The 20997-nt window shown below is 45.5% G+C and overlaps 1 protein-coding gene across 14 annotated transcripts in view; it reads right to left on the bottom strand.

Annotated features, from left to right (window-relative positions):
• The window catches only part of PTPRS (protein tyrosine phosphatase receptor type S), a 227995-nt gene that overhangs the window by 124224 nt on the left and 82774 nt on the right, over positions 1-20997 (bottom strand). For all 14 annotated transcript variants that reach the window (XM_042479439.1, XM_042479438.1, XM_042479443.1 and 11 more), the window contains exon 2: positions 5896-6068. In XM_042479439.1, coding sequence (XP_042335373.1) covers positions 5896-5977 — 82 coding nt within the window. In that variant the 5' untranslated portion in view covers positions 5978-6068. The remainder of the gene's footprint in view (positions 1-5895; positions 6069-20997) is intronic.

Genomic DNA, 20997 nt, shown 5'->3' with positions numbered 1-20997 from the left:
ACAAAATCCTGGAGGGTTATGATTTCTACTGATGGTTGTTGTGTGTCTTCAAATAGTTTCCGACTTACGGCGAACCCGAAGGCGACCTTATCCTGCGCTTTTCTTGGCAAGATTTGTTCAGAGGAGGTTTGCCATTGCCTTCCTCTGAGGCTGAGAGAGTGTGACTTGCCCAAGGTCCACCCAATGGGCTTCATGATTATTTGCCAACAAAGTCACTGCTTAGATGCCTTTTCCTAAATCTCTGAACAACAACTAAAATATGCCCAAGGTTAAAAATTCAGAACAAAGGCAACACAGTAATCCACATGCAAAATGCACATTTTCTGAATAAACGCATATACTTGAGGTTGCAATGCTACAACATCTGGAAGGCTGCGGGATTATTTACCAACAATTGCATTGCTTGGGTGCCTTTTCCCCAAATCTCTCACAACAAAACGAAAATACGCAAAGGTGAAAAGCAGAACCAAAGTGGCACGAATGCAAAATACACATTTTCTAAATAAATACAGGGCTTTGCAAACAAAAACAACAACAACAACATAAAAGCAGATGGCATTTGGAAACAATTAAGCAGAAGATTAAAAATTAATTATAGAACAAAATAAATACCGATTTTTCAATTAAAAAAAAAGAGGTGGTTATCTTCTTCCTGTTGCTGTTGTGTGCTTTCAAGTCATTTCATAACGTAAGGCGAATCTAGAGCCAAGGTGGCCTAGTGGTTTGAGCACTGGACTATGACTCTGGAGACCAGGGTCTGAATCACCACTGAACCATGAAACCCAGTGGGTGACCTTGGGCATGTCACACTCTCTCAGCCTCCGAGGAAGGCCATGGCAAACCTCCTCTGAAGACATCTTGCCACGAAAACCCCTGGATAGGTCCATCTTGGGGTCACCATGTCAACTTGAAAATACACAATGTACACGTATATTCACAATACAGTGCGCCTTTCCTTACGTGGGAGAATTCGTTCCAGACCCCCTCCGCATAAGGCAAATACCACGTATGCTCGAGCCCCATTGAAAAAAATGGGGCTTGCACATGTCAAAGGTGCACACATCATTGCCTCTTCCATCGCACGACTTTATGCACTGTGTGTGTGTGTGTGTGTATAGTGTGTATATTGTATATGTTTTTATTCTATGCATTGCTTAGTTTGTTTCGTATTACACACACACACACACACAGAGTCCTCCCTCTGAATTCATGGGCAATCCGTTCTATATTCAAGCCCCATAGGATTGAATGGACGTGCGCTCCTATGCGCGTGCACCACAGGCACAAGCACCATTAACTTTAATGGAGATTGCCCTTCCGTGAATAACAAAACCATGGATCTCAAGTCCGTGAAAACAGAGAGGTAACTCTGTGTGTGTGTGCGTGCATGTGCGTGCGCACACACACACACACACACAGTTGGCCCTCTGTTTTCATGCATATGCAAGCCCCTTAGGATTGAATGGGGCACACACCATTGAAAATAGCGGAGGTAGCCTTTCCACGGATATTTAAGGTTGTGGATCTCAGATCTACAAGCTAGGAGGTGTGTGTGTGTGTGTGTGTATAATATTAAACAAACTGAGCAATGCATCGAATGAAAATATACTGGACGATCAAACAATCTTAAACTATCATTGCAAAAGCTTTGTCGATTTGGCAGAGGAGGCCTTGCAACGTGACAAATGCCAGGAATCTTTCGGAAGGCGGAAGAGCACTTAAAGCGGTGCCAAGCCACATTATTGCAATAGTGCAGGTGCACAACTTGTCACTGACGCTGAACAACACAAGCCCCAGGATAGACCATCTCCAGCTTAAGGGAGGGTGGATGATGGTTTGCATGATAGACTCTGCATGTATGTGTGCCTGTTTCATCAATGATGCAGAAAATGCAAAATAAATAAGGCACACAAAACCCTCCTCCGGTGGAGTCGAAAAGGAGGAGAGGGGAAAATAAAACCAAACCCTTTTAGAACGGGGAGAAATGACTCCCCAAGGCAGCTGAAATTTCTCTTGCAACTTCAAAGGGCGATAAATTATTCAAGCCGCTCCTGCCATTTCATTTGCAACCTCGCTCTCCATTCCCCCTTTTTCTTGATGTTCTGCTCTCAAGTCAATTAAAGATTTTGGGGGGGAGGAAATAATAGAGCGTATTGAGGGTTGTGGCAGGAGGGGGGGCTTTTCGCGAATCTTTAAAATTAGGATCGTTTCCACTTCCTGCAAATGCATATTCATAAAAAGATGAATTTGTCCCCCCCGCCTGTGTGCATGCAAATAGATGCCTTCCTTTCCTTCCTTTCCCTTTGCTTCCCCCCCAAATTAATGCACAGAAACCAGAACATCTGGGCTAAGAATTGAGGAAAACTGGATCCGCTCCGATTGGAAGAACATCGATTTGCTAAGTCACAGAATCATAGGGTGGCGTAGCGGTTTGAGCGCTGGACGACTCCAAAGACCAGGGTTCGAATCCTGACTCGTCCATGGAAAGAAATCCTTTGGGTGAAGCTGAAGCTTCTGGGCTCCAAAATACCTGGAAGACCACTTTGGGAATTGCTGAGCCAGAGCAACTGCAACTTGGGCAAGTCACACTCTCTCAGCTTCAGAGGATGGCAATGGCAATCCTTCTCTGAAAGAACTTACCAAGAAACCCCAAGATAGGGTCGCCTTAGGGTCGCCATAAGTCAAAAATGACTTGAAGGCACACAATGACAAACAACAAAAGAATAATGGAGCTGGAAGAACCTTACACACACACACCATGGTTTAAACCAGGTTAATTTACAATCCTGGCTTAATCCAGGGGGTTGCTTTGGAAAGGGAAGGTTCCCCAAGAATCAGAGTTGACTGGTTTAATCCAAGTTCATATAAACCATGGTTTAATCCAGGTTCGTGTAAACCATGGTTTAATCCAGGTTTGTGTAAACCATGGTTTAATCCATTTTGTGTAAACTATGGTTTAATCTAGGATAGATTAAACCATGGTTTAATCCTGATAGGCTTTAGACATGGTTTAAACTGGGTTAGTTTAAACCAGTAGTCCCCAAATTGTGTCCTTTAAGAGATTTTGTACTTCACCTCCCAGAATCCCATACTATTGGCCAACATGGAAGAGGCTTCTGGGAGCTGAAGTCCAAAATCTCTTAAAGGGCACAGTTTGGGGACCCCCGGTTTAAACCGTGGCTTAATCCAGGTTTGATTAAACCAGTGATTCCCAAACTTTTGTCCTCCAGGTGTTTTGGACTTCAACTCCCAGAAACCCTGACCAGTTTGGCCAATAGTCATGAATTCTGGGAGCTGAAGTCCAAAACATCTGGAGGACCAAAGTCTGGGAACCATTGGTTTAAACCATGGTTTAATCCAGGTTGTTTTAAACCATGGCTTAAATTGGTTTAATTGAAAAGTTTTGTTTAATTGAAAAGTTTTGCTTCCAGACTCTCAATCAGCCAGGAAAAAGGACTTTTAACCCCCAAAACCGACGAAGGATCCAAAACAGAGTGCTCAAACTTATCATTTTTATAGCCGCTATGTGAAATAAGGTTGAAATCCCTGCTCAGCAATGGAAAGCTCTTGGGTGACCTTGCGCAAGTCACACTCTCTCAGCCTCAGAGGATAGCAATGGCAAGCCCCCTCCAAACAAACCTTGCCAAGAAAGCCCCTTACGAAGGCGCACAACCACAACAAACGTAACATATAGTTGAGGATTTATTTAAAACAACTGATAAAAATTCAAGCCTTGTGTTGTCGAAAGTAGCCCTATTTTTTAAAAAGAAGCCCATTAACAGCCTATTTAAAAACAGATAGGGAAAGAGACAAATGTATATATTCCTTGTCGGGGATTTTTTATCTCGTTCCTTGTTTGTTTCCGTTTGGGGAAAGCGTTTGCCAAAAGCGAGGATATAAATCTCGCAAATGATTTAACACTGCATCCGCTTCTTGCAGCACCTCACTTTTTCACCATCTTTTATACTTGATTTATTCTTTATAAGCCTTAAAAATAAAAGAAATTAATACCGACCTAGGAGCATTACTCTGGAAAGTTGAGGGCAAAGGGAGATCCACCAAATGTGCTAGGGGCATTTTTGACATACTTTGGGGGCATCTATGCTGTGAAAACAATGCAGTTTGATATCACATTAATGGCCCTGGCTCCATTGTACAGGATCCTGGGATTTGTAGTTTGGTTTTTTTTGTAGTCTTTGGCAGGGGATGCAAAAGATTTTGCAAAACTACAAATCCTAGGGTTCCACCGGACCGAGTCATAGTGCTTAAAAGTGGTATCGAAGGGCATTGTTTCGGCAGTGCAGATGCACCATTTGTCCCCATTGAGTCATTGTAGGTCTGTATATAGTAATTTTCTATCCATGTGTTTTGTGTGTGTGTGTGTGTGTGTGTGTGTCTGTATGTATCCTGCATTGTCCCTTCCATAGGAAAGAGTCATAGCAGTTAAAGAGGCATTAAAGTGCTTTGTTTTTGCAGTGCGGATACCCCCCTAAGTCTTGCAAATGGTAGCAAAGTGCCGGTCTACTACAGGAGCCAGCAATCTCCCTCCATCCTTCTCCTCTCGCCTGGAGCTGCAAAACTGAAGGATATCCCTTTCTATCTGCCACTTGATGGCCAGCGTGACACAGTGCTTTGAGCGTTGGGCTAAGACTCTGGAGACCAGGATTCAAATCTCGGCTCGGCCATGGATACCCACCGGGGTGGCCTTGAGCGAGTCACACTGTCTCGGCCTCAAGAGGATGGCAAAGAAACCTGCCAAGAAGACCCCATGCTAGGGTCACCATAAGTCAGAAACATCAACTCTCACCTGGAGATTGTGTCCCATGAAAACTGAATATTCAGGGTTTCGCCCATAGATATGGTAACTCTCATTGAAACTCTGATTTTCTTGCAAGGGAAACATTTGCCAAAGCTTGCCTTTGCCTCGTTCTAGGCATTTGGTTTATTTAAGCATTGCACTAAGAGAGAGATGGGGAGTGGAGGGGAGGACAGGAGAACAAAAATGACATCACTGCCACTCGATTCAATTTGATCCAAGCAGTCGGGCAAGGTGACACTCGACATCAGCTGAATTCGGCGTCCTTGGACGGAAAGAAGGGAACGAGACAGAGACAGGAGGAGGAGGAAAAAAGAGGGGAGACGATGGCAGGAGGAGACACACTGTCCTCACCTGCTCTATAAGGGGAGCTGGAGAGAAAATAAATGCAACATAAAGGAGAGGAGGAAAGACCAGCATCAGATGTACACACAAGCTAACTCAGGCTGCATCTGCACTGCAGAGCTCATTCAGTTTGGCACCGCTTTAAGTGCCACAGCTCCATGCTATGGCATTCTGGGAATTCTACATGGCAGGAGGTTGGACCGACTGGCCCTTGTGGTCTCTTCCAAGTCTATGATTCTATGAACCATAGTTTGTTGTGGCCCCTGAGGCCAAACTGGATTATTTCTGCAGTGTGGGTGCAGCCTATGCTCCAGTTTATGGCCTCGGTTTATTGGGATGGGTAACTATGAACATGGGGGGGGCATGTTAGCCCTGCAGCTGGGTAAACCTTGGAGGGCTACACCTGCCCATTGCACCAATTTTAAAAAAGCATGTCCCCAAATAACTCTATGGGATGTGGGGGACATTTTCACCATGTTTTGGGGACTTCCTGGGTCACTTTTAGGCCCAGGAGAGACCTAATAATAATAATAATAATAATAATAATAATAATAATAATAATATTTGAGTAAGCTGTCTTGAGTCACAACCAACACTCAGGTAGGCAGATTAAAAGAAAGAAAGCTGTATATTTAACCCTCGACCACAAAAAATAATAAAGAGCCACACTCTCTCAGCCTTCCCAGCCCACGACTGCAATAGAGGAGGATGAAAGGAGTGGATGGGAGACTTACTTTCAGCGATGCAACCAATCAGCAGCAAGGAGAGGCAGTGGACGATGGGGATGAGGAGAGACATCCCGGGGCCGGGATTCATGCTGGCGCAGACGGCCGAGGCCTCCGACCTCAGTCGGATTCGGCCCCGTGGTTCAGCAAAGTTCACAGTGCCTCCGGAGCAGGGTCAGCACCTAGAAAGGGAGGAAAGGAGAGCTAGAGGTTAATGTGGGGAAGGAGTTTGCTTTGGAAAGGGAAGTTTCCCTAAGAATCAGAGTTGACTGGTTTAAACCAAGTTGGTGTAAACCATGGTTTACTCTGGGTTGGTGTAAACCATGGTTTAATCCAGGTTAGTTTAAACCATGGTTTAATCAAGGTTGCCTTCAAACATGGTTTAAACCGGGTTAGTTTAAACCAGTGGTCCCCAAACTGTGCCCTTTAAGGGATTTTGGACTTCAGCTCCCAGAATCCCAGACTATTGGTGAACATGACTGAAGCTTCCGGGAACTGATGTCTACAATCTCTTAAAGGGCACAGTTTGGGGACCATTGGTTTAAACCATGGTTTAATCCAGGTTTGAAGTCTACAACACCTAGATGATGAAAGATTCACTAGTTTAGACTAACCGGATTTAAACTATGGCTTAAACTAACCTATGGATGCACAAGTGCCATGAAATAGAACAGCATAATAAAATGGTGTCCATTATATAAAATGGTAAAAGCAAGGTTTGCTTTTGGAAATTTATACTTTTGGGGAATATTTTTTAGCCGTGGATGGTTGAATCCGTCGATAAAAAATCAGTGGGTATGGCTGGATGATGTAGTAAGCAGGGTTCGGATTCCGATTTTCCCCGTCAACAATGCATCTGCACAGTCAAAATAGTACCATTTGACACTGCTTTAAGTATCATGGCTCCATCCCATGGAATTCTGGGATCTGTAGTTGGTGGTGGCAACAGAGCTCTCGGACAGAGAAGGCTGCCTAGCTTACAGAACTACAAATCCCAGAATGCCATCGCATGGGGGCCAACAGCCACCACTTTGGGTTCTGGGATCCTTAAGCCAGGAGCCTCCAGTCAGAGCCAGGGTGGTATAGTGGTTTGAACACAGGGCTATGACTCTGGAGACCAGAGTCACACTCTCTCAGCCTCAGAGGAAGGCAATGGGAAACCCTGTCTGAACAAATCCTAACAAGAAAACCCCATGAATGAAGAAAAGGAGAGCTGGACTACGACTCTGCGAGACCAGGGTTCGAATCCCCACTCAACCATGGAAACCCACAGGGTGACCTTAGGCAAGTCACACTCTCTCAGCCTCAGGAGAAGGCAAGGCGAAACCCCCCTCGGAAGAAACTTGCCAAGAAAACGCTGCGATAGGTTTGCCTTACAATAAATGACTTGAAGGCACACAACAGTGACAACAAGGAGCCCCCAAATCTAATATCCATGAGAAAGGGGAAAACAGAAGGAAAATCTGCATGCTACTATTTTAGTGATTTGTAGCGCACTTCGCGTCCTCTCCGGGAGCCCTTGACAGAGCCTGCCAGGAGAGGTATTAGGACGCGTCAGCTCCAATTTGGTGGCTCATCCTTCAGACCAAAAAAGGTACATCGCCTGGGCCCATCGGCACAAAGCCTTGCCAAGGCTGGGAAATTCCAGGACGGCAGGAGGACAGGCAGGCATCGTCTCCCCAGTCACCTCTGCCAGGTTGAGGTGGCGACAGTCGCCAGAGAGGGCAGCCAATTTGGAGACACTGGGATTGAGGTGTCTCCATGGCTGCGGGATATCTGGAAGCTGTCACCTCCAAAAAGCCACATCTCTATGCTCACGTCACAGGCTCTGCATCCAGAGCTTTGAATATCCTTTCTTGCAACAGAGCAACTGGTGGCGGGTACATTTCTGGGCACAACCATCACGCATCATATTTATTTGTAACCCGTTCTTTTCCCAGAGCTGGGACTGAGATTAAAAACATAGAAAAGTGGTACACTGAAATGGAATTCAGTTATTACAATATTAAAATAAATAGCTTGTTAAAAGAATAAAATTCAGTCTAAAAAGATAAAACTATTTGAAACTCTCTTGGTCCTCCACTGCAACTCTATGCGCAATTCAAAGTTCTGGTTATGACAAGGTTGGCTACTTTGAACCAGGTAGCATCACGGTTTGGGTGCTGGACTACACCTCTGGAGACCAGGGTTCGAATCCCTGCCTAGCCATTGAACTCACTGGGTGACCTTGGGCAAGTCACACTCTCTCAGCCTCAAGAGAAGTCAATAGCTAACCTCCTCTGAGCAACTCTTGCCAAGAAAACCCCAAGATAGGTCGGCCTTAGGGCCGCCATAAAGTTGGAAATGACTTAAAGATGCAACAAGAACACCAAGAGCACCAGAGCTCTCTGACAGAGAAGGCTAAACGCCTCACTAAAGTACAAATCCCAGGATCCTACAGCCATGATGGTTAAAGCGGTGCCAAACAGCATCATTTCTGCAGTGCGGATGCAGCCAGCGTCACTGCAATGTTATGTTCTAAGTGCCAAAGGAACACTGACCAAACAAAAGGAGATGGGAATGTGCTGAACGGTACTACAGAAAAATCGTCTTCATTTTTGACATTTTGAGCAAGCTGTTCTCTTTTAAAACTAATATACATATACATTTCCATGCATTAACAAGAATTACTCCTGTCTCCGCTGCATAGTATCAGTCTTCCACATTTGTGGATTTGATTGATATGTCCTCTCTAGGACTCACTGGGTTCTCCAGCGCAAATCTGCCAGAAGTTGACCATAGAGTCACATTGGAGGACCTAGAGATTCCTACAGAAAACACTTCGCTGGGCATTTGTAGGTCCTTCAGTGCAATTCTATGGTCAACGTCTGCCAGATGTTGGCCACAGAGTTGCACTGGAGGACCAAGAGATTCCTAGAGAGGCAAAAAGTGGATTTTTAAAATTGCGTCATTTTTCACTTTCATGGGGGTCCTTGCACCCCTAATCCCAGTGATAAAGGGCCTATCAGATACAGGATGGAAACCAAATATATGTGCATGATGCAAACAGGCTTCTAGTCCAGAAGTTACTTTCAAAACACCTCCTTTGCAAAAGGGAAGCTTCTGCGGTCATGCTTTAACATTCCCTCCCCCCTCCAAAAAACAAAGTCTCGTGTTATGTATTTTAGATAGAGGGTTAACCTTCTCCCCGCACCGCTTCTAAAAACCCTTCGCCTCTTAAAAAGACAGAACGTTCCTGCTTGAAAACCATCTGCACCCGCAACCACGCCTTCCCACTCGCTGTTCCTTTTCGGGAGCATGGCGATAACCGAAATGCATACAGATAGAGTGGGAAGGCGTGGTTGCGGGTGCAGATGGTTTTCAAGCAGGAACGTTCTGTCTTTTTAAGAGGCGAAGGGTTTTTAGAAGCGGTGCGGGAAAATGGTCCCTTATATAAAATGGCAAAATCAAGGTCTGCTGTTGTTTGGGATTCATATCTTGTAAAAACATTTTCAAGCCGCGGGTGCCAGAATCGGTGGATAAAAAAATAAATAAATCAGGAGATATGGAGGGCTGGTTGTCTTTGCGATTTCCATGGCTGGCTATGTCAGCCGGACAGTGAAGAAAGCTGGCAGGAAGAAAACCAGCTCCTTTGCAAAGTGGTGCTGGAGAAGAGTTACTCTGAAAAATGGGGAGAAGGGTATGGGAACATGGAGAAAGGCTGGGCACATTGTTGCGGCAACGAACCCTGGTTCATCACAGGGATGTATCACAATAAACTATGATTTATCACACCATGAAACTCCCCGCAGTCCACTCAGGGTCCAATGATGTCAATGACCACAGCCACAATCCCTGAGAGCATCCAACTCGCTGAAGGTTGCTTCCACCTCTAAATCATGTTCCATCTCAGTCATAAACCATGGTTTGTCATAACCATGGTTTGCTGTGACAGCATGAGATGCCTGGGCAAAACACTAACTACATTTTTATTTTTGGGGCAGGAAGGTAGGCTCTGGTCTATCTCTCCTCTCCTCTTCGTGGCTTTGTCACCTTTCTCCATATGCAGAGGAGGATCAAAGCCATCGAGGTTTTCTTTCGAGGGGCGGGGCTTTTAAAAGGGGGCGTGTCTTATTCCCCAACTCTTGAGTCCCTATATTGGGAGAAAGGCGGGATATAAGAAAATAAAATAATAATAATAATCTTGGCAAGCCATACTAAGGTCTCTCTCCATCCGCAGATGCTGCTGGCTTTCATATCAAAAGCTCCAGGAGAAAATTGGAATGGAAATGAGCTAGAAATCCATGAAATATGGGCATGCATTTTTTTATTTTGCCCGCTCTTCTCTTATTCTTGGCCATTTGAAATCTCCTGCAGATGGGGATCTCTTCAAAGGAGTTGTGCCTACTGAGTACAACTCTTTGCAACACATATCGGGGCAGTAAAACTCCACGTTTTAATCCACAAATTCAATCTTCTCTGCCTAAAAGGGGGGCTGGTAACCTCACAGGGAGCCTAGATCTGAAAGAAAGTACAGTTGCCCTTCCAGGTCTGTGGACTTGAAATGTGCAGACTTGGAAATCCGCGGAGGGGTGGCCGCTATTAACCTTAATGAGGTGCGCGCCCTGCATGCACGTGTCCCATTGAAGCCTATGGGGCTTGAAAATGTATGAGATTTCGGATGTGTGTGGGGGCCGGAACAGATGCCCCCCAAGTTCAAAGGGGTGACTGTGTTGTTTTGTCTTGCTAATGGAGTTTATATTTTATTTTCCGGACTTTGTCTCCCAGTATCCCCATGGCTAGATGGAGGAGTGACATCCCTGCATGGATATCCCTCCATACCACCACCAACATCTTGACAAAATGCAACCCTATGACTAACATCATCCTATTTTTCTTTCTCCTGTATGATTTTAAACACCTTTGCTTGATGAAGAGGCCCGGGAAGCTTCGAAAGCTTGCAACATATATTTGGGGCATTGTGGTTGGCCCCGTAAAGATATCCCTGTTTTTGTTGATTTTGACCGAATGAAGAACCCCATAGAGTTTAAAAGCCTGCATAAAATGGGGAAGGATCTGGAAACCATGCCCTATGAGGAACGACTTAGGGAGCTGGGGATGTTTAGCCTGGAGAAAAGAAGGTTACGAAGTGATATGATAGCCCTGTTTAAATATTTGAAGGGATGTCATATTCAGGAGGGAGCAAGTTTGTTTTCTGCTGCTCCAGAGACTAGGACCTGGAACAATGGATGCAAGTTGTAGGAGAAGAGATTCCACCTCAACATTAGGAGGAACCTCCTGAGAGTAAGGGCTGTTCAACAGTGGAACACACTCCTTCCTCAGAGTTTAGTGGAGTCTCCCTCCTTGGAGGTCTTTAAGCAGAGGCTGGATGGCCATCTGTCAATGGGGATGCTTTGATTGAGAGTTCCTGCATGGCAGAATGGGGTTGGACTAGATAGCCCTTGCAGTCTCTTCCAACTCTACGATTCTATGATTCTATGATCTGTATTCTGTCCATTTGGGTTATCCCTATAAAATTATCCCCCTTTTAGTGGATTTTGGATGTTATTGTCCTTTGCTACATGGACGACACGGCCACCCCTGGATATGTTTTCTGACAGCAAGACTTTTTGTCAAATATAAGTCCACCGGTCGAATCCTGAATGTCCAACCCAGATTGGCAATTAACTTGACGGCAACCAGTGGGTACCGATATTAAGTTTTGAAGGCTGGAGTCGAAACTCGAACAGACAGCTGTGGATTCCAGTGAAGATCTCAGCTGGCGATTGGGATATTATTGCGATGCCGGGAAGTGACGAGGACGGCAGGACGGGGCAATGTTTTAGAAATTAATTCCCTTCCCGGGCTGACAGTTATCGACAAGCTGACACAAAGTGTGTGTTGCATCCTGGATGTGTTTAGCACCTGCGGCCCAACACAGACACAACCGATTCTAATAGCCACCAAGCAGAGGAAAATACAGTATCTATTGTTTTAGTTCAGCCAGGATGGACCATGATGGGCTCCCGAGCCCAAGCCAGCCCCAGGGCACATGTTGCCCAAACCAATTGTCAAAAGCAGAGGTAAAAAGCCAAGGCTGATCGATTCAGCGCCAAGATCTGGGATGAATTTATAGGAAATTAAGGAAACCGTGACAAAGCCCAAGCCCCAAGTGCTTTACACTCCCCAATCTGACTCCATTTTAAGAGCTGCAACACAAATGCTCAGAACTGATAGTTCGGGTTGAGTTAAAACTTGTCAAGTTAATGACCTGGATCTTGTTCCAAAGATCTGCTCAATTAACAGCATACTATCTTACTCCGTTTATATCACTCCCCCTCTTTGTGCGTTCAATGGACAACGCGTCCGAGTGCCTTCATTCGTCTGAATTACCAAGGAAAGAGCCCTGGTAAATCAGACCAAATTTTGAAAAACGTTCCTTTTACCCCCAATAGAATAACAAAGCTTGGGTTGCCATCTTTCCCACTTCCCATCTATTTGTCATCGAAGTGCCATCAAATATTTCAAAAACAAAAGGGCTACAAGGATTCACTCCAACTAGGGGCAAGATGATTTCGAGTCAAGGGGAATAGGTATACCCAAAACTAACACCAAGCCAATTCTGAGTGCAGAAAAGGAGACTTCATCAGTCATTAATGCTAAGCCAATTCTGAATCTAGATAAGAAGAATTCATCAGTCATTAATGCTAAGCCAATTCTGAGTTCAGGTAAGAAGGCTTCATCAGTCATTAATGCTAAGCCAATTCTGAGTTCAGGTAAGAAGACTTCATCAGTCATTAATGCTAAGCCAATTCTGAATCTAGATAAGAAGAATTCATCAGTCATTAAAGCTAAGCCAATTCTGAGTCCAGATAAGGAGACTTCATCACTCATTAATGCTAAGCCAATTCTGAATCTAGATAAGAAGAATTCATCATTCATTCATGCTAAGCCAATTCTGAGTCCAAGTAAGGAGAATTCATCCATCATTAAGTGAATGCTAACTGCGGATGAAGATAATTGATCAGTCTCTAAGGTTAAGCCAATTCCAAGCTAAAGTAAGCATAACTAATTGGTCATTAATGTTAAGCCTAGTCTGAGCCCAGCTAAGAAGAATCCATCAGTCATTAATGCTAAGCCAATTTTGAGCCCGGATAAGGAGAATTCATGAGTCATTAATACTAAGCCAATTCCGAGTCAAACTATAGAGAATTCATCAGTTCCTAATGTTAAGCCAATTCTGATTCCAACTAAGGAGAATTCATCAGTCATTAATATTAAGCTAATTCTGAGTAAAGCTAAGGATAATTAATTGGTCATTAATGCTCAGCCAATTCTGTGCCAAACTATGGAGAATTCATCAGTCATTAATGCTAAGCCAATTCTGAGTAAAGCTAAAGGGAGCTTGCACATCTTCAAATCATCACCGAATATTAATGGTCTGGATTTTTAAAAAGGTGACACACTGGCAATATTTCACGGAGGGGCTCAAAAGGAGGACAGAATGGGATGGAGATGCTTTCCGTGTCATACATCCTCAGCGATTCAGGTGTAAGCTTGAAAAGGTATTTCTGGTTTCAGCAACCGGCGTCGGCGGGCGAGGAGTTTTAAGGATTCTTTTGATCAATTTTGATCAAAGCCGGCGACGTGCCAAGACTGACGGAGAGGCAGAAATGGAATCTCAAACATACACACGAAATCACACAATGGGTTCCATTGCAATGACCTGGGAGAAAGCAAGCAATTATCTCTTGCCACCTTTGTTTGACTGCCTCTGGAGGGGAAATGTAGATGTGGGGAAGAGGTAATGTTTTTTAAGCTGCAAAAGGCGACGCTTTTCTTTTTCTCATCCCGCGTTTCTCGCAACCCAGGTGATCAGCAGGGATTCACAAAACACTCCTTGGCGCCATCCGTCAGGAGTGCTTCGATGGTGTCTTCCTGCATGGCAGAACAGGGTTGGACTGCATGACCCTCGGGGTCCCTTCCAACTCTAGCGGTCCATTATTTCCTCCTAAATTTGACCTACCTCAAAGGTGGCAGAATCTCATCCGGCTTTGTAGGTTTTGAAACAGGGGCTGGAGGACAGAAAGGAAGGGGCCCAGCAGTGACGCAACACCTCCAGGGCTGTCTATGGGGTGCATCTACACCGTAGAAATAATGCGGTTCGACACCACTTTAGGTGCTGCCGCTCCATCCTATGGGATCTTGGGATTTGTAGCTTGACAAGGTCTTCTCTGCTAAAGGTGCTGGTGCGTCTCCAAACTATCAATCCTAGCATTCCGTAGGATGCAGATGTGGCAGTTAAAGTGATACCAAACTGCATTACTTCTACAGCAAGGAGACCCAGGGGTGCACCTACACTATAGAAATTGTGTCTTCCTGCATGGCAGAACAGGGTTGGACTGGATGACCCTTGAGGTCATCTCTTCCAACTCTTTAAGATTCTATATAATGCCGTTTGACAGCACTTTCAGTGCTGCAGCCCCATGCCATGGAATCCTGGGATGTGCAGTTTTGCAAGGTCCTCAGCCTTCTCTGCCAAAGCGTGCCTCTATGGGGATCATGCCCTTCCCAGCAGGCTCTGGTAAAAGCAAACTGCTGCAATGTGTGCGCTTCCTTATAAAGAATATTTCCCATCTTGACCACACTCTGATGTTGCTTTTCCACCAGAATCTCATGAAATGTTGGAGGCGATGCAAAGACGAACCAGCAATCATAGTTAGGAACAGGCCCAGTTCTATCCTCAGTGAATCAGCAAGTCCCCTTCTCTTCTTCTGCACACTGGTCATGATTTTCTCTAATAAATCATGCCTCCTAGCCTTCGGTTGATCCGCAGACATATGCTGAGCCCTTCATCTGATGCGTTCCAACAAGAGATGCTTCTGAGGGACAGCTGAGAGGTGGAGACCTAATGCTTTCTGACGCGCGTCCGGCCGTCCCTGGACAGCACGCCTTTGCTTGACATGGGATCTTATGATTTCCTTAAGGGTCAAAACTGGGCTTGTGGGAAAAGCCGGGGAAATGCATGGTGGCAATGGGGTGGAGGAGCTAGCGGTGGCTGCTTGGCTTATAAAACCCTTCTGGGGTTCCCCAAAGGAGCGGGTGACCAGGCATCCTCCTTTTCCCAGACATGGCCTAATTTTCAAATCTTCTGTCCAGGAGGAATCCCAAAATGTCCTCCATGGAGAGCATGACTAAGAAGCTCATTGACCAGAAGTCCTCCTTTTCCTGGACATGCTTGTCCTTTCCAGCTTCTGTCCAGGAAGAACCCCAAAATGTCCTCCATATGGCGCATGACAAAGACAAAGAAGGTTAGAAGACTACTAATTCAAAGATACAGCCATGTTAGTCTATAGAAAGAAAGAAAAGCATCTGAGGAAGTAGACTAAAACAATAAAGTGCTATTAGTGCACCACCATCAAGCTCTAAAGCCTTGTCTGCCATGTTGTGATGGCAACTAAAAAGGCTGTAGTAGCATCTCTCCAAAGGAAGTTCATGCACATTGCTTTCACATTGTGTGCTGGCGAAATCATACGGGTGGAAACACAGGCATCCTTAGGGCCTCCAGATGGCACCGGGGAAAGCAGGAGGGAGAACGATGGCTGCCCTTGCCAAGATGGCGGCTTGCTTGTGTGCATATCCTGCAGGGAGAGCTGTCCAAACCTTGGCTTGTCTCCCAGTTGGCTCCGCACTGTTGACTTTAAAGGTTCATCTCGCCAGGCAAGCTGTGCTGCTAAGCGGCCAGTCATCCATGGTCACTCTGGGCTCTAGCAAACCTCCTCCTAATGGCCACTTCTCCTCCTCCACTTGACCGTGCGCCTCAGAGGTTGACCAGAGTCCAAACGCACTTTTCTTGCAAACAACTTATCTCTCCCGCGTACATCCTTCCCTATACCCACCTCTGTGCATGTGTGCTGGGGGCCTTGAAAGCCTTTCCAACCTTAAGGCCAACCTGCCCTGGGGTTTTCGCGGCAAGACTGGTTCGAAAGCGGTTTGTCCTGGCCTTCCCCTGAGACCAAAAGAGTGTGACTTTCCTAAGCTTGCCCCGTGGTCTAGCTGGGATTTGAACCATGGTCTCCAGAGTTGGAGTGCAATATACAAACCACTGTGCTACACTGGCACTCTTAACCCACCTGTCTCTCCATATTTACATTGTTCAGTTCCCCATAGCCACATTTCCCAGTACATAACCATTTCCCATATTTTTCAACACACAAATGCTCCTTCCAGGCACATTTCCCAGGACCCAAATGGTCCTCTATTGGACATTTCCCAGGACACAACCAGTCCATCAAGCCCACATTTCCCAGTATGCAGCCGTCCCCCATATTCACCTTTCTTGGTGTGCAACTGTTCTCTTATACCCATGTTTTCCAGGACACCACAGTTCCACATATCCATATTTCCTAGTACACAACCATCCTCTCATATCTGTACTTTCCTGTACACAACTGTTTCCCCAGATGCAACTGTCCTCCCATATCCACATTTCCCAGAATACAACTGTCCTCCCATATACACATTTTCAACATACAACTGTCTCTCATATACTCATTTTCCAGTACGCAAGCATCCTTCCATATCCAGATTTCCCATTACATAACTGTCTCCCATGGGCACGTTTCCCAGAATACAACTGTCCTCCATATAAACATTTTCAGTACACATATATAATGTCTCCCATATATAATGTCCCAGTATCTAACCATAATTCCATATCCATATTTCCCAATATGCAACCATCCTCCCATACTCACATTGCCCAATATACAGCTGTGTTCCCATACATACATTTTCAGTACACAACTATCTCTCATATCCACATTTCTCAGCATGCAACAGTCCTCCTATATACATTTTTGCTGTGTGCCATCTCTTCCCATGCATCAACATTAGCCATACGTAACCTCCCCCCATATACAGTATACCCAGTTTTTGGTACACCGTGTTTGATCCAACAGCTGCATTCCCAGCATTTGGAAAATGCATGCCATTCAAATGTTCTCTTTGCCCAGGAGGTCCAGGTTTGGTCGGTTGCAGAAAAGTGCCAACAAAAGGAACCAGTCCCAATTTCCACTCTGGTGCAATTGATGGCCAAAGGCACTCTGCGCTTTCCAGGACTGAGGAAGGGCTTGGCCAGAGGGAAGAAAGGGATTCTGGAAAAGAGACCCCACCTAAACATTAGGAAGAACCTCCCGATGCGACAGCAGAAGACTCTGTCTCTTTCTTTGGAGGTTTTTAAACAGAGGCGTGTGTGTGTGTGTGTGTGTGTGTGTGCGTGCGTGTTTGAATGGTGAGTTCCTGCATGGTAGAACTGTGAGTTCCTGCATGGCAGTTGGCCTGGCTGACCCTTAGGGTCCCTTCCAACTCTGGGATTCTGTTATTCTAAATCTGTGCCTTGTGCAGCAGCCTCCTTTATGTTCATTCAATTGTTCTCCTAATGAAGACCTGCAATTCTTTTTTAAATGTTAATTACCGGTGATGGCAGCAACAGAAGGCGAGACACAGCCCACTTGTTCCTCCCTGCACGCTTTGCTGATCCTCGGCTTAGCTTCAGGGAAGGAGGAGGCAACTTCCCCAGGGCCATTTTTCACAGTTAAGAGACTCACGACACCAAGTCCTACTTGGAATATAGTCTTCTCAAGCTGCAAGGCGGTTCCGTTTTTGAATCTGGTGCAACACCTGTACAAAAAAGATCCCTGCATGTGGAAAGCTAAGACGTCAAGATGAAAGGCTCAGCATGCATGCAGGCTTCCTGGTAGTGTGTGCCTTCCAGTCATTCCTAGCTTATGGTAACCCTACGGTTGCCACAGTTTGATCATGGGGTTTCCAAAGATTTGTTCGGAGGAGCCTTGCCATTGCTTCCCTCCGAGGCCGAGAGTGTGACATGCCCAAGTGTTGGACTACATGTTTAAGCATTGGACTAAGACTCTGGAGACTAGGGTTTGATTTCCTACTCGGTCATGAAACCTGCTGGGTGAGCTTGTGCAAGTCACACTCTATCAGCCTCGGGGAAAGCAATGGCAAACCTCCTCTGAACAGATCTTGCCATGAAAACAAAAGGATCGATTCACCTTAGGGTTACAGTAAGTCGGAAACGACTTCAAAGCACACAACAATAACAACAACAATGGTGGGAATTTGCCAATTGCTTGCTTGACTATATTGCATCTCTCTACAGTATTCTGAAAGTCCTTCAAGGGCAGCCCCATGTAAAAAACATGGCATTAGTCCAGCCTGATTTCAACATAGCCTCCGCTGGGCGGCATTTGCGAATTGGTTGCTTGACTATACTGGTTTCTCTATTCTGTAAGTCCATCATGGACCCCAGGTAAAGGTTTCTGGAAAAGAGATTCCATCCAAACCATGGGCTCCCAATCTTTGGGCCTCCAGATGATTTGGACTCCATCTCCCATAATTCCTGACAGTTGACCAAGCTGGCTGGGGCTTTTGGGAGCTAAAGTCCAAAACAAATGAGGGCCAAAGGTTGGGAAGCCCTGACCTAAACATTAGGAAGAACATCCTGATGCTTTAGTGGAAGATGATGCCTTGGAGGACATGGTCTCGAAGCCACCTTCGGCCCCTTCTGAGTGAAAGGCGGCATAAAAATGAATTAAATATATAATAAAATAATAATAAAGAAAGCACCCTGTGGAAGTCCAACCTGATATTAATACTTGCGGCTTTTGCAAACTGGGTGTTGGATTAGACTGCCTTTCCGTACTGTGCGTTGCCTTCAAGGGTCGGCCCATGCAAACCGCACTGCAGTAATCCAACCAACGCCATCAGAATTTGCCAATCTGTTGCTCGATTATATTTCATTGCCAGTGTTTTTATGTTTGAGTGGCATGGCTCAACGCTTTTTAATACATAAAACAAAACCGATCCTAACGGCAGCTATACCGGAGGAAGACACGACAGCATCGGCTGCGGGACTAGGATGTGTGTGTGTATGTTTGGAATCATCTGTTTGAAAGAGGCGGCAGCTGGCATCGAGATGGGCGCCGGCGGGGAAATTCAGAGCGCGCGCCCACCTCGTGCCAACCAGAGGCTGGGGGAGGCCTACAATTACAAAAGATGGTGAAACCCACAATAATACCCACGGCAGCATGCAGCGACAATTGAGGGGGGGGGGGGACACACACAACCCCCAATCCAGATTGGTGAATAAATATTGATTTGACAGAAGTCAAGAGAAAGGCGAAGGGAATTAATGATGTGGAGGAGGTTGGTGCTCTCTCTTTCACAATGACCCCGGAGCTGAATTTCGGTGGAAAGCGGAGGGAGCAGAGAACAAACATGTGATTTGTGTGTGTGTGAGATGCACAAAGAAAAAAAGGAACCCACACATCCATCCACACCAAAGGATGTGACGCGTCATCGAGTGCATCTACACTGGGGAAATAAAGCAGTTTGATGCAATTTTTAAGTGCGGCAGCAACACTGTGTGGAATCCTGGGATTTGTAGTTTTACAATGACAGCGGTCCCTCGACATTTGCTGGGTGAAAGACCCTCATGAAGCAAAAGACCCCATAAAGTGGGGGGAAATGCAAATAAAAAATACTACTATGAAGTCAAAGGCTTTCATGGCCAGCATCCATAGATTTTAGTGGGTTTTTCAGGTTATGTGGCCATGTTCTAGAAGAGTGTGCTTCTGATGTTTAGCTGAATAAACACCTCTCCAAGTCCTCCAGTGCAACTCTATGTTCAACATCTGCCAGATGTGGATCGCCGAGCCACACTGGAGGACCTACTAATGCCTAGAGAAGTGTTTTCTCCATAAACATCTAGGTTCTCCAGCGCAACTCTATGACCAACCTGTGGCAGAGTTGCGCTGGAGGACCTAGAGCTGTACATGATGCTTTACAATAGAATAAAACATTTATATCTGCTTCAATATAAAATGCTAAAAGGCAATACTAGAATACATTACTTAGCCTTACAAGGTCTCTAGCCTTCTCTGCCACAGAATACCGGTGCTTCACCAAACTACCAATCGTACGATTCTGGCAGATGGAGCCCAGGCAGTTAAATCGGTGCCAAACCGCATTATTTCTACAGTGTAGATGCACCCTGAATCTCCCGTCCACCGCATAATGTAAGATGAATATGGGACAATGGCTACAGTCCTTCAAAAAACTCCCTTCCGCCAAAGTTGGCCATGCCTCTGACTAAGAAGCTCCATTTTTATAAAGTATTTCAGACTCCACATCCAGTCATCCTTTCCCTCCTTATCCTCTGCCTAGTACCAAGTTTTCAAGCCACATCTGCATGGAGAGGATGGTAAATGAGAGATACAGAGGTTGCTACGCCTCTCATCTTTCCAGTTCCCTGCAACCTGATCCGGCTAAATCAGGGCGGTAGGAAGCGAACCCGGCACCCTCCACAAACAAAGTTTGTGTAAACTACGTGGGTCTTTCCCCACATAGTCGGGGAGAAACTTTTCTACCATTCCTGGGAGGAAAACCAGGACGAGAAATACACAAAACGTTCAAAGCAGACAAACCGCAACAGGATTTTTTCTTTTTTGCTGAATTTTTACAGACGGTAAAGACACACCTACATCCAATTTGCAATTTAATCAAGCAATTAACTCACAAAAATGTGCCTTTTTTGTGTGTCTATTTCCGAAAAGGAGAAAAGAAAAGACGGGGGAATCAAAAGGAACTCAAGAAGAACGCAACACCTCCAGCAGCTAATCTTTCTTTTACTTATTAGTCTGTAAAAAATAACTTTCTCGCACCCAAGGCGCTGAGACGGATCTTGGGCGAGGATGGTGCGCCGTTCTTCTCTCTCGCAGCGGCTTATCTCCACAACGAAAATACTTTCAGGAGGGACTCGTCCCTAGAAATGAAGGGGGTGAAAGGAAAACATAGTTTGGGTTTGATTTGCTCTTGGACACCTGTCTGTTGGTCTTTTTAGCCGTCCGCGGTTTCCAGCAAGGCATCCCTAGATTTGATTCTCTTTCTACCCATTTTCTTCACAGACCAGTTTGCCAACCTTTAGAAATCGGAAATACGACACGGACTTGGACAATTCTAATTTCGTTAATACTGCCTCTATCCATGGGGAGAAACAGGCGATGATGATGATGATGATGATGATGATGATGATGATGATGATGATGATGA

The sequence above is a fragment of the Sceloporus undulatus genome, chromosome 7 (assembly GCF_019175285.1).
Source record: "Sceloporus undulatus isolate JIND9_A2432 ecotype Alabama chromosome 7, SceUnd_v1.1, whole genome shotgun sequence".
NCBI classification, from domain to species: domain Eukaryota; kingdom Metazoa; phylum Chordata; class Lepidosauria; order Squamata; family Phrynosomatidae; genus Sceloporus; species Sceloporus undulatus.
Note: the sequence above shows the minus strand (reverse complement) of the source record. Positions and strands in the feature narration are given on the sequence as shown.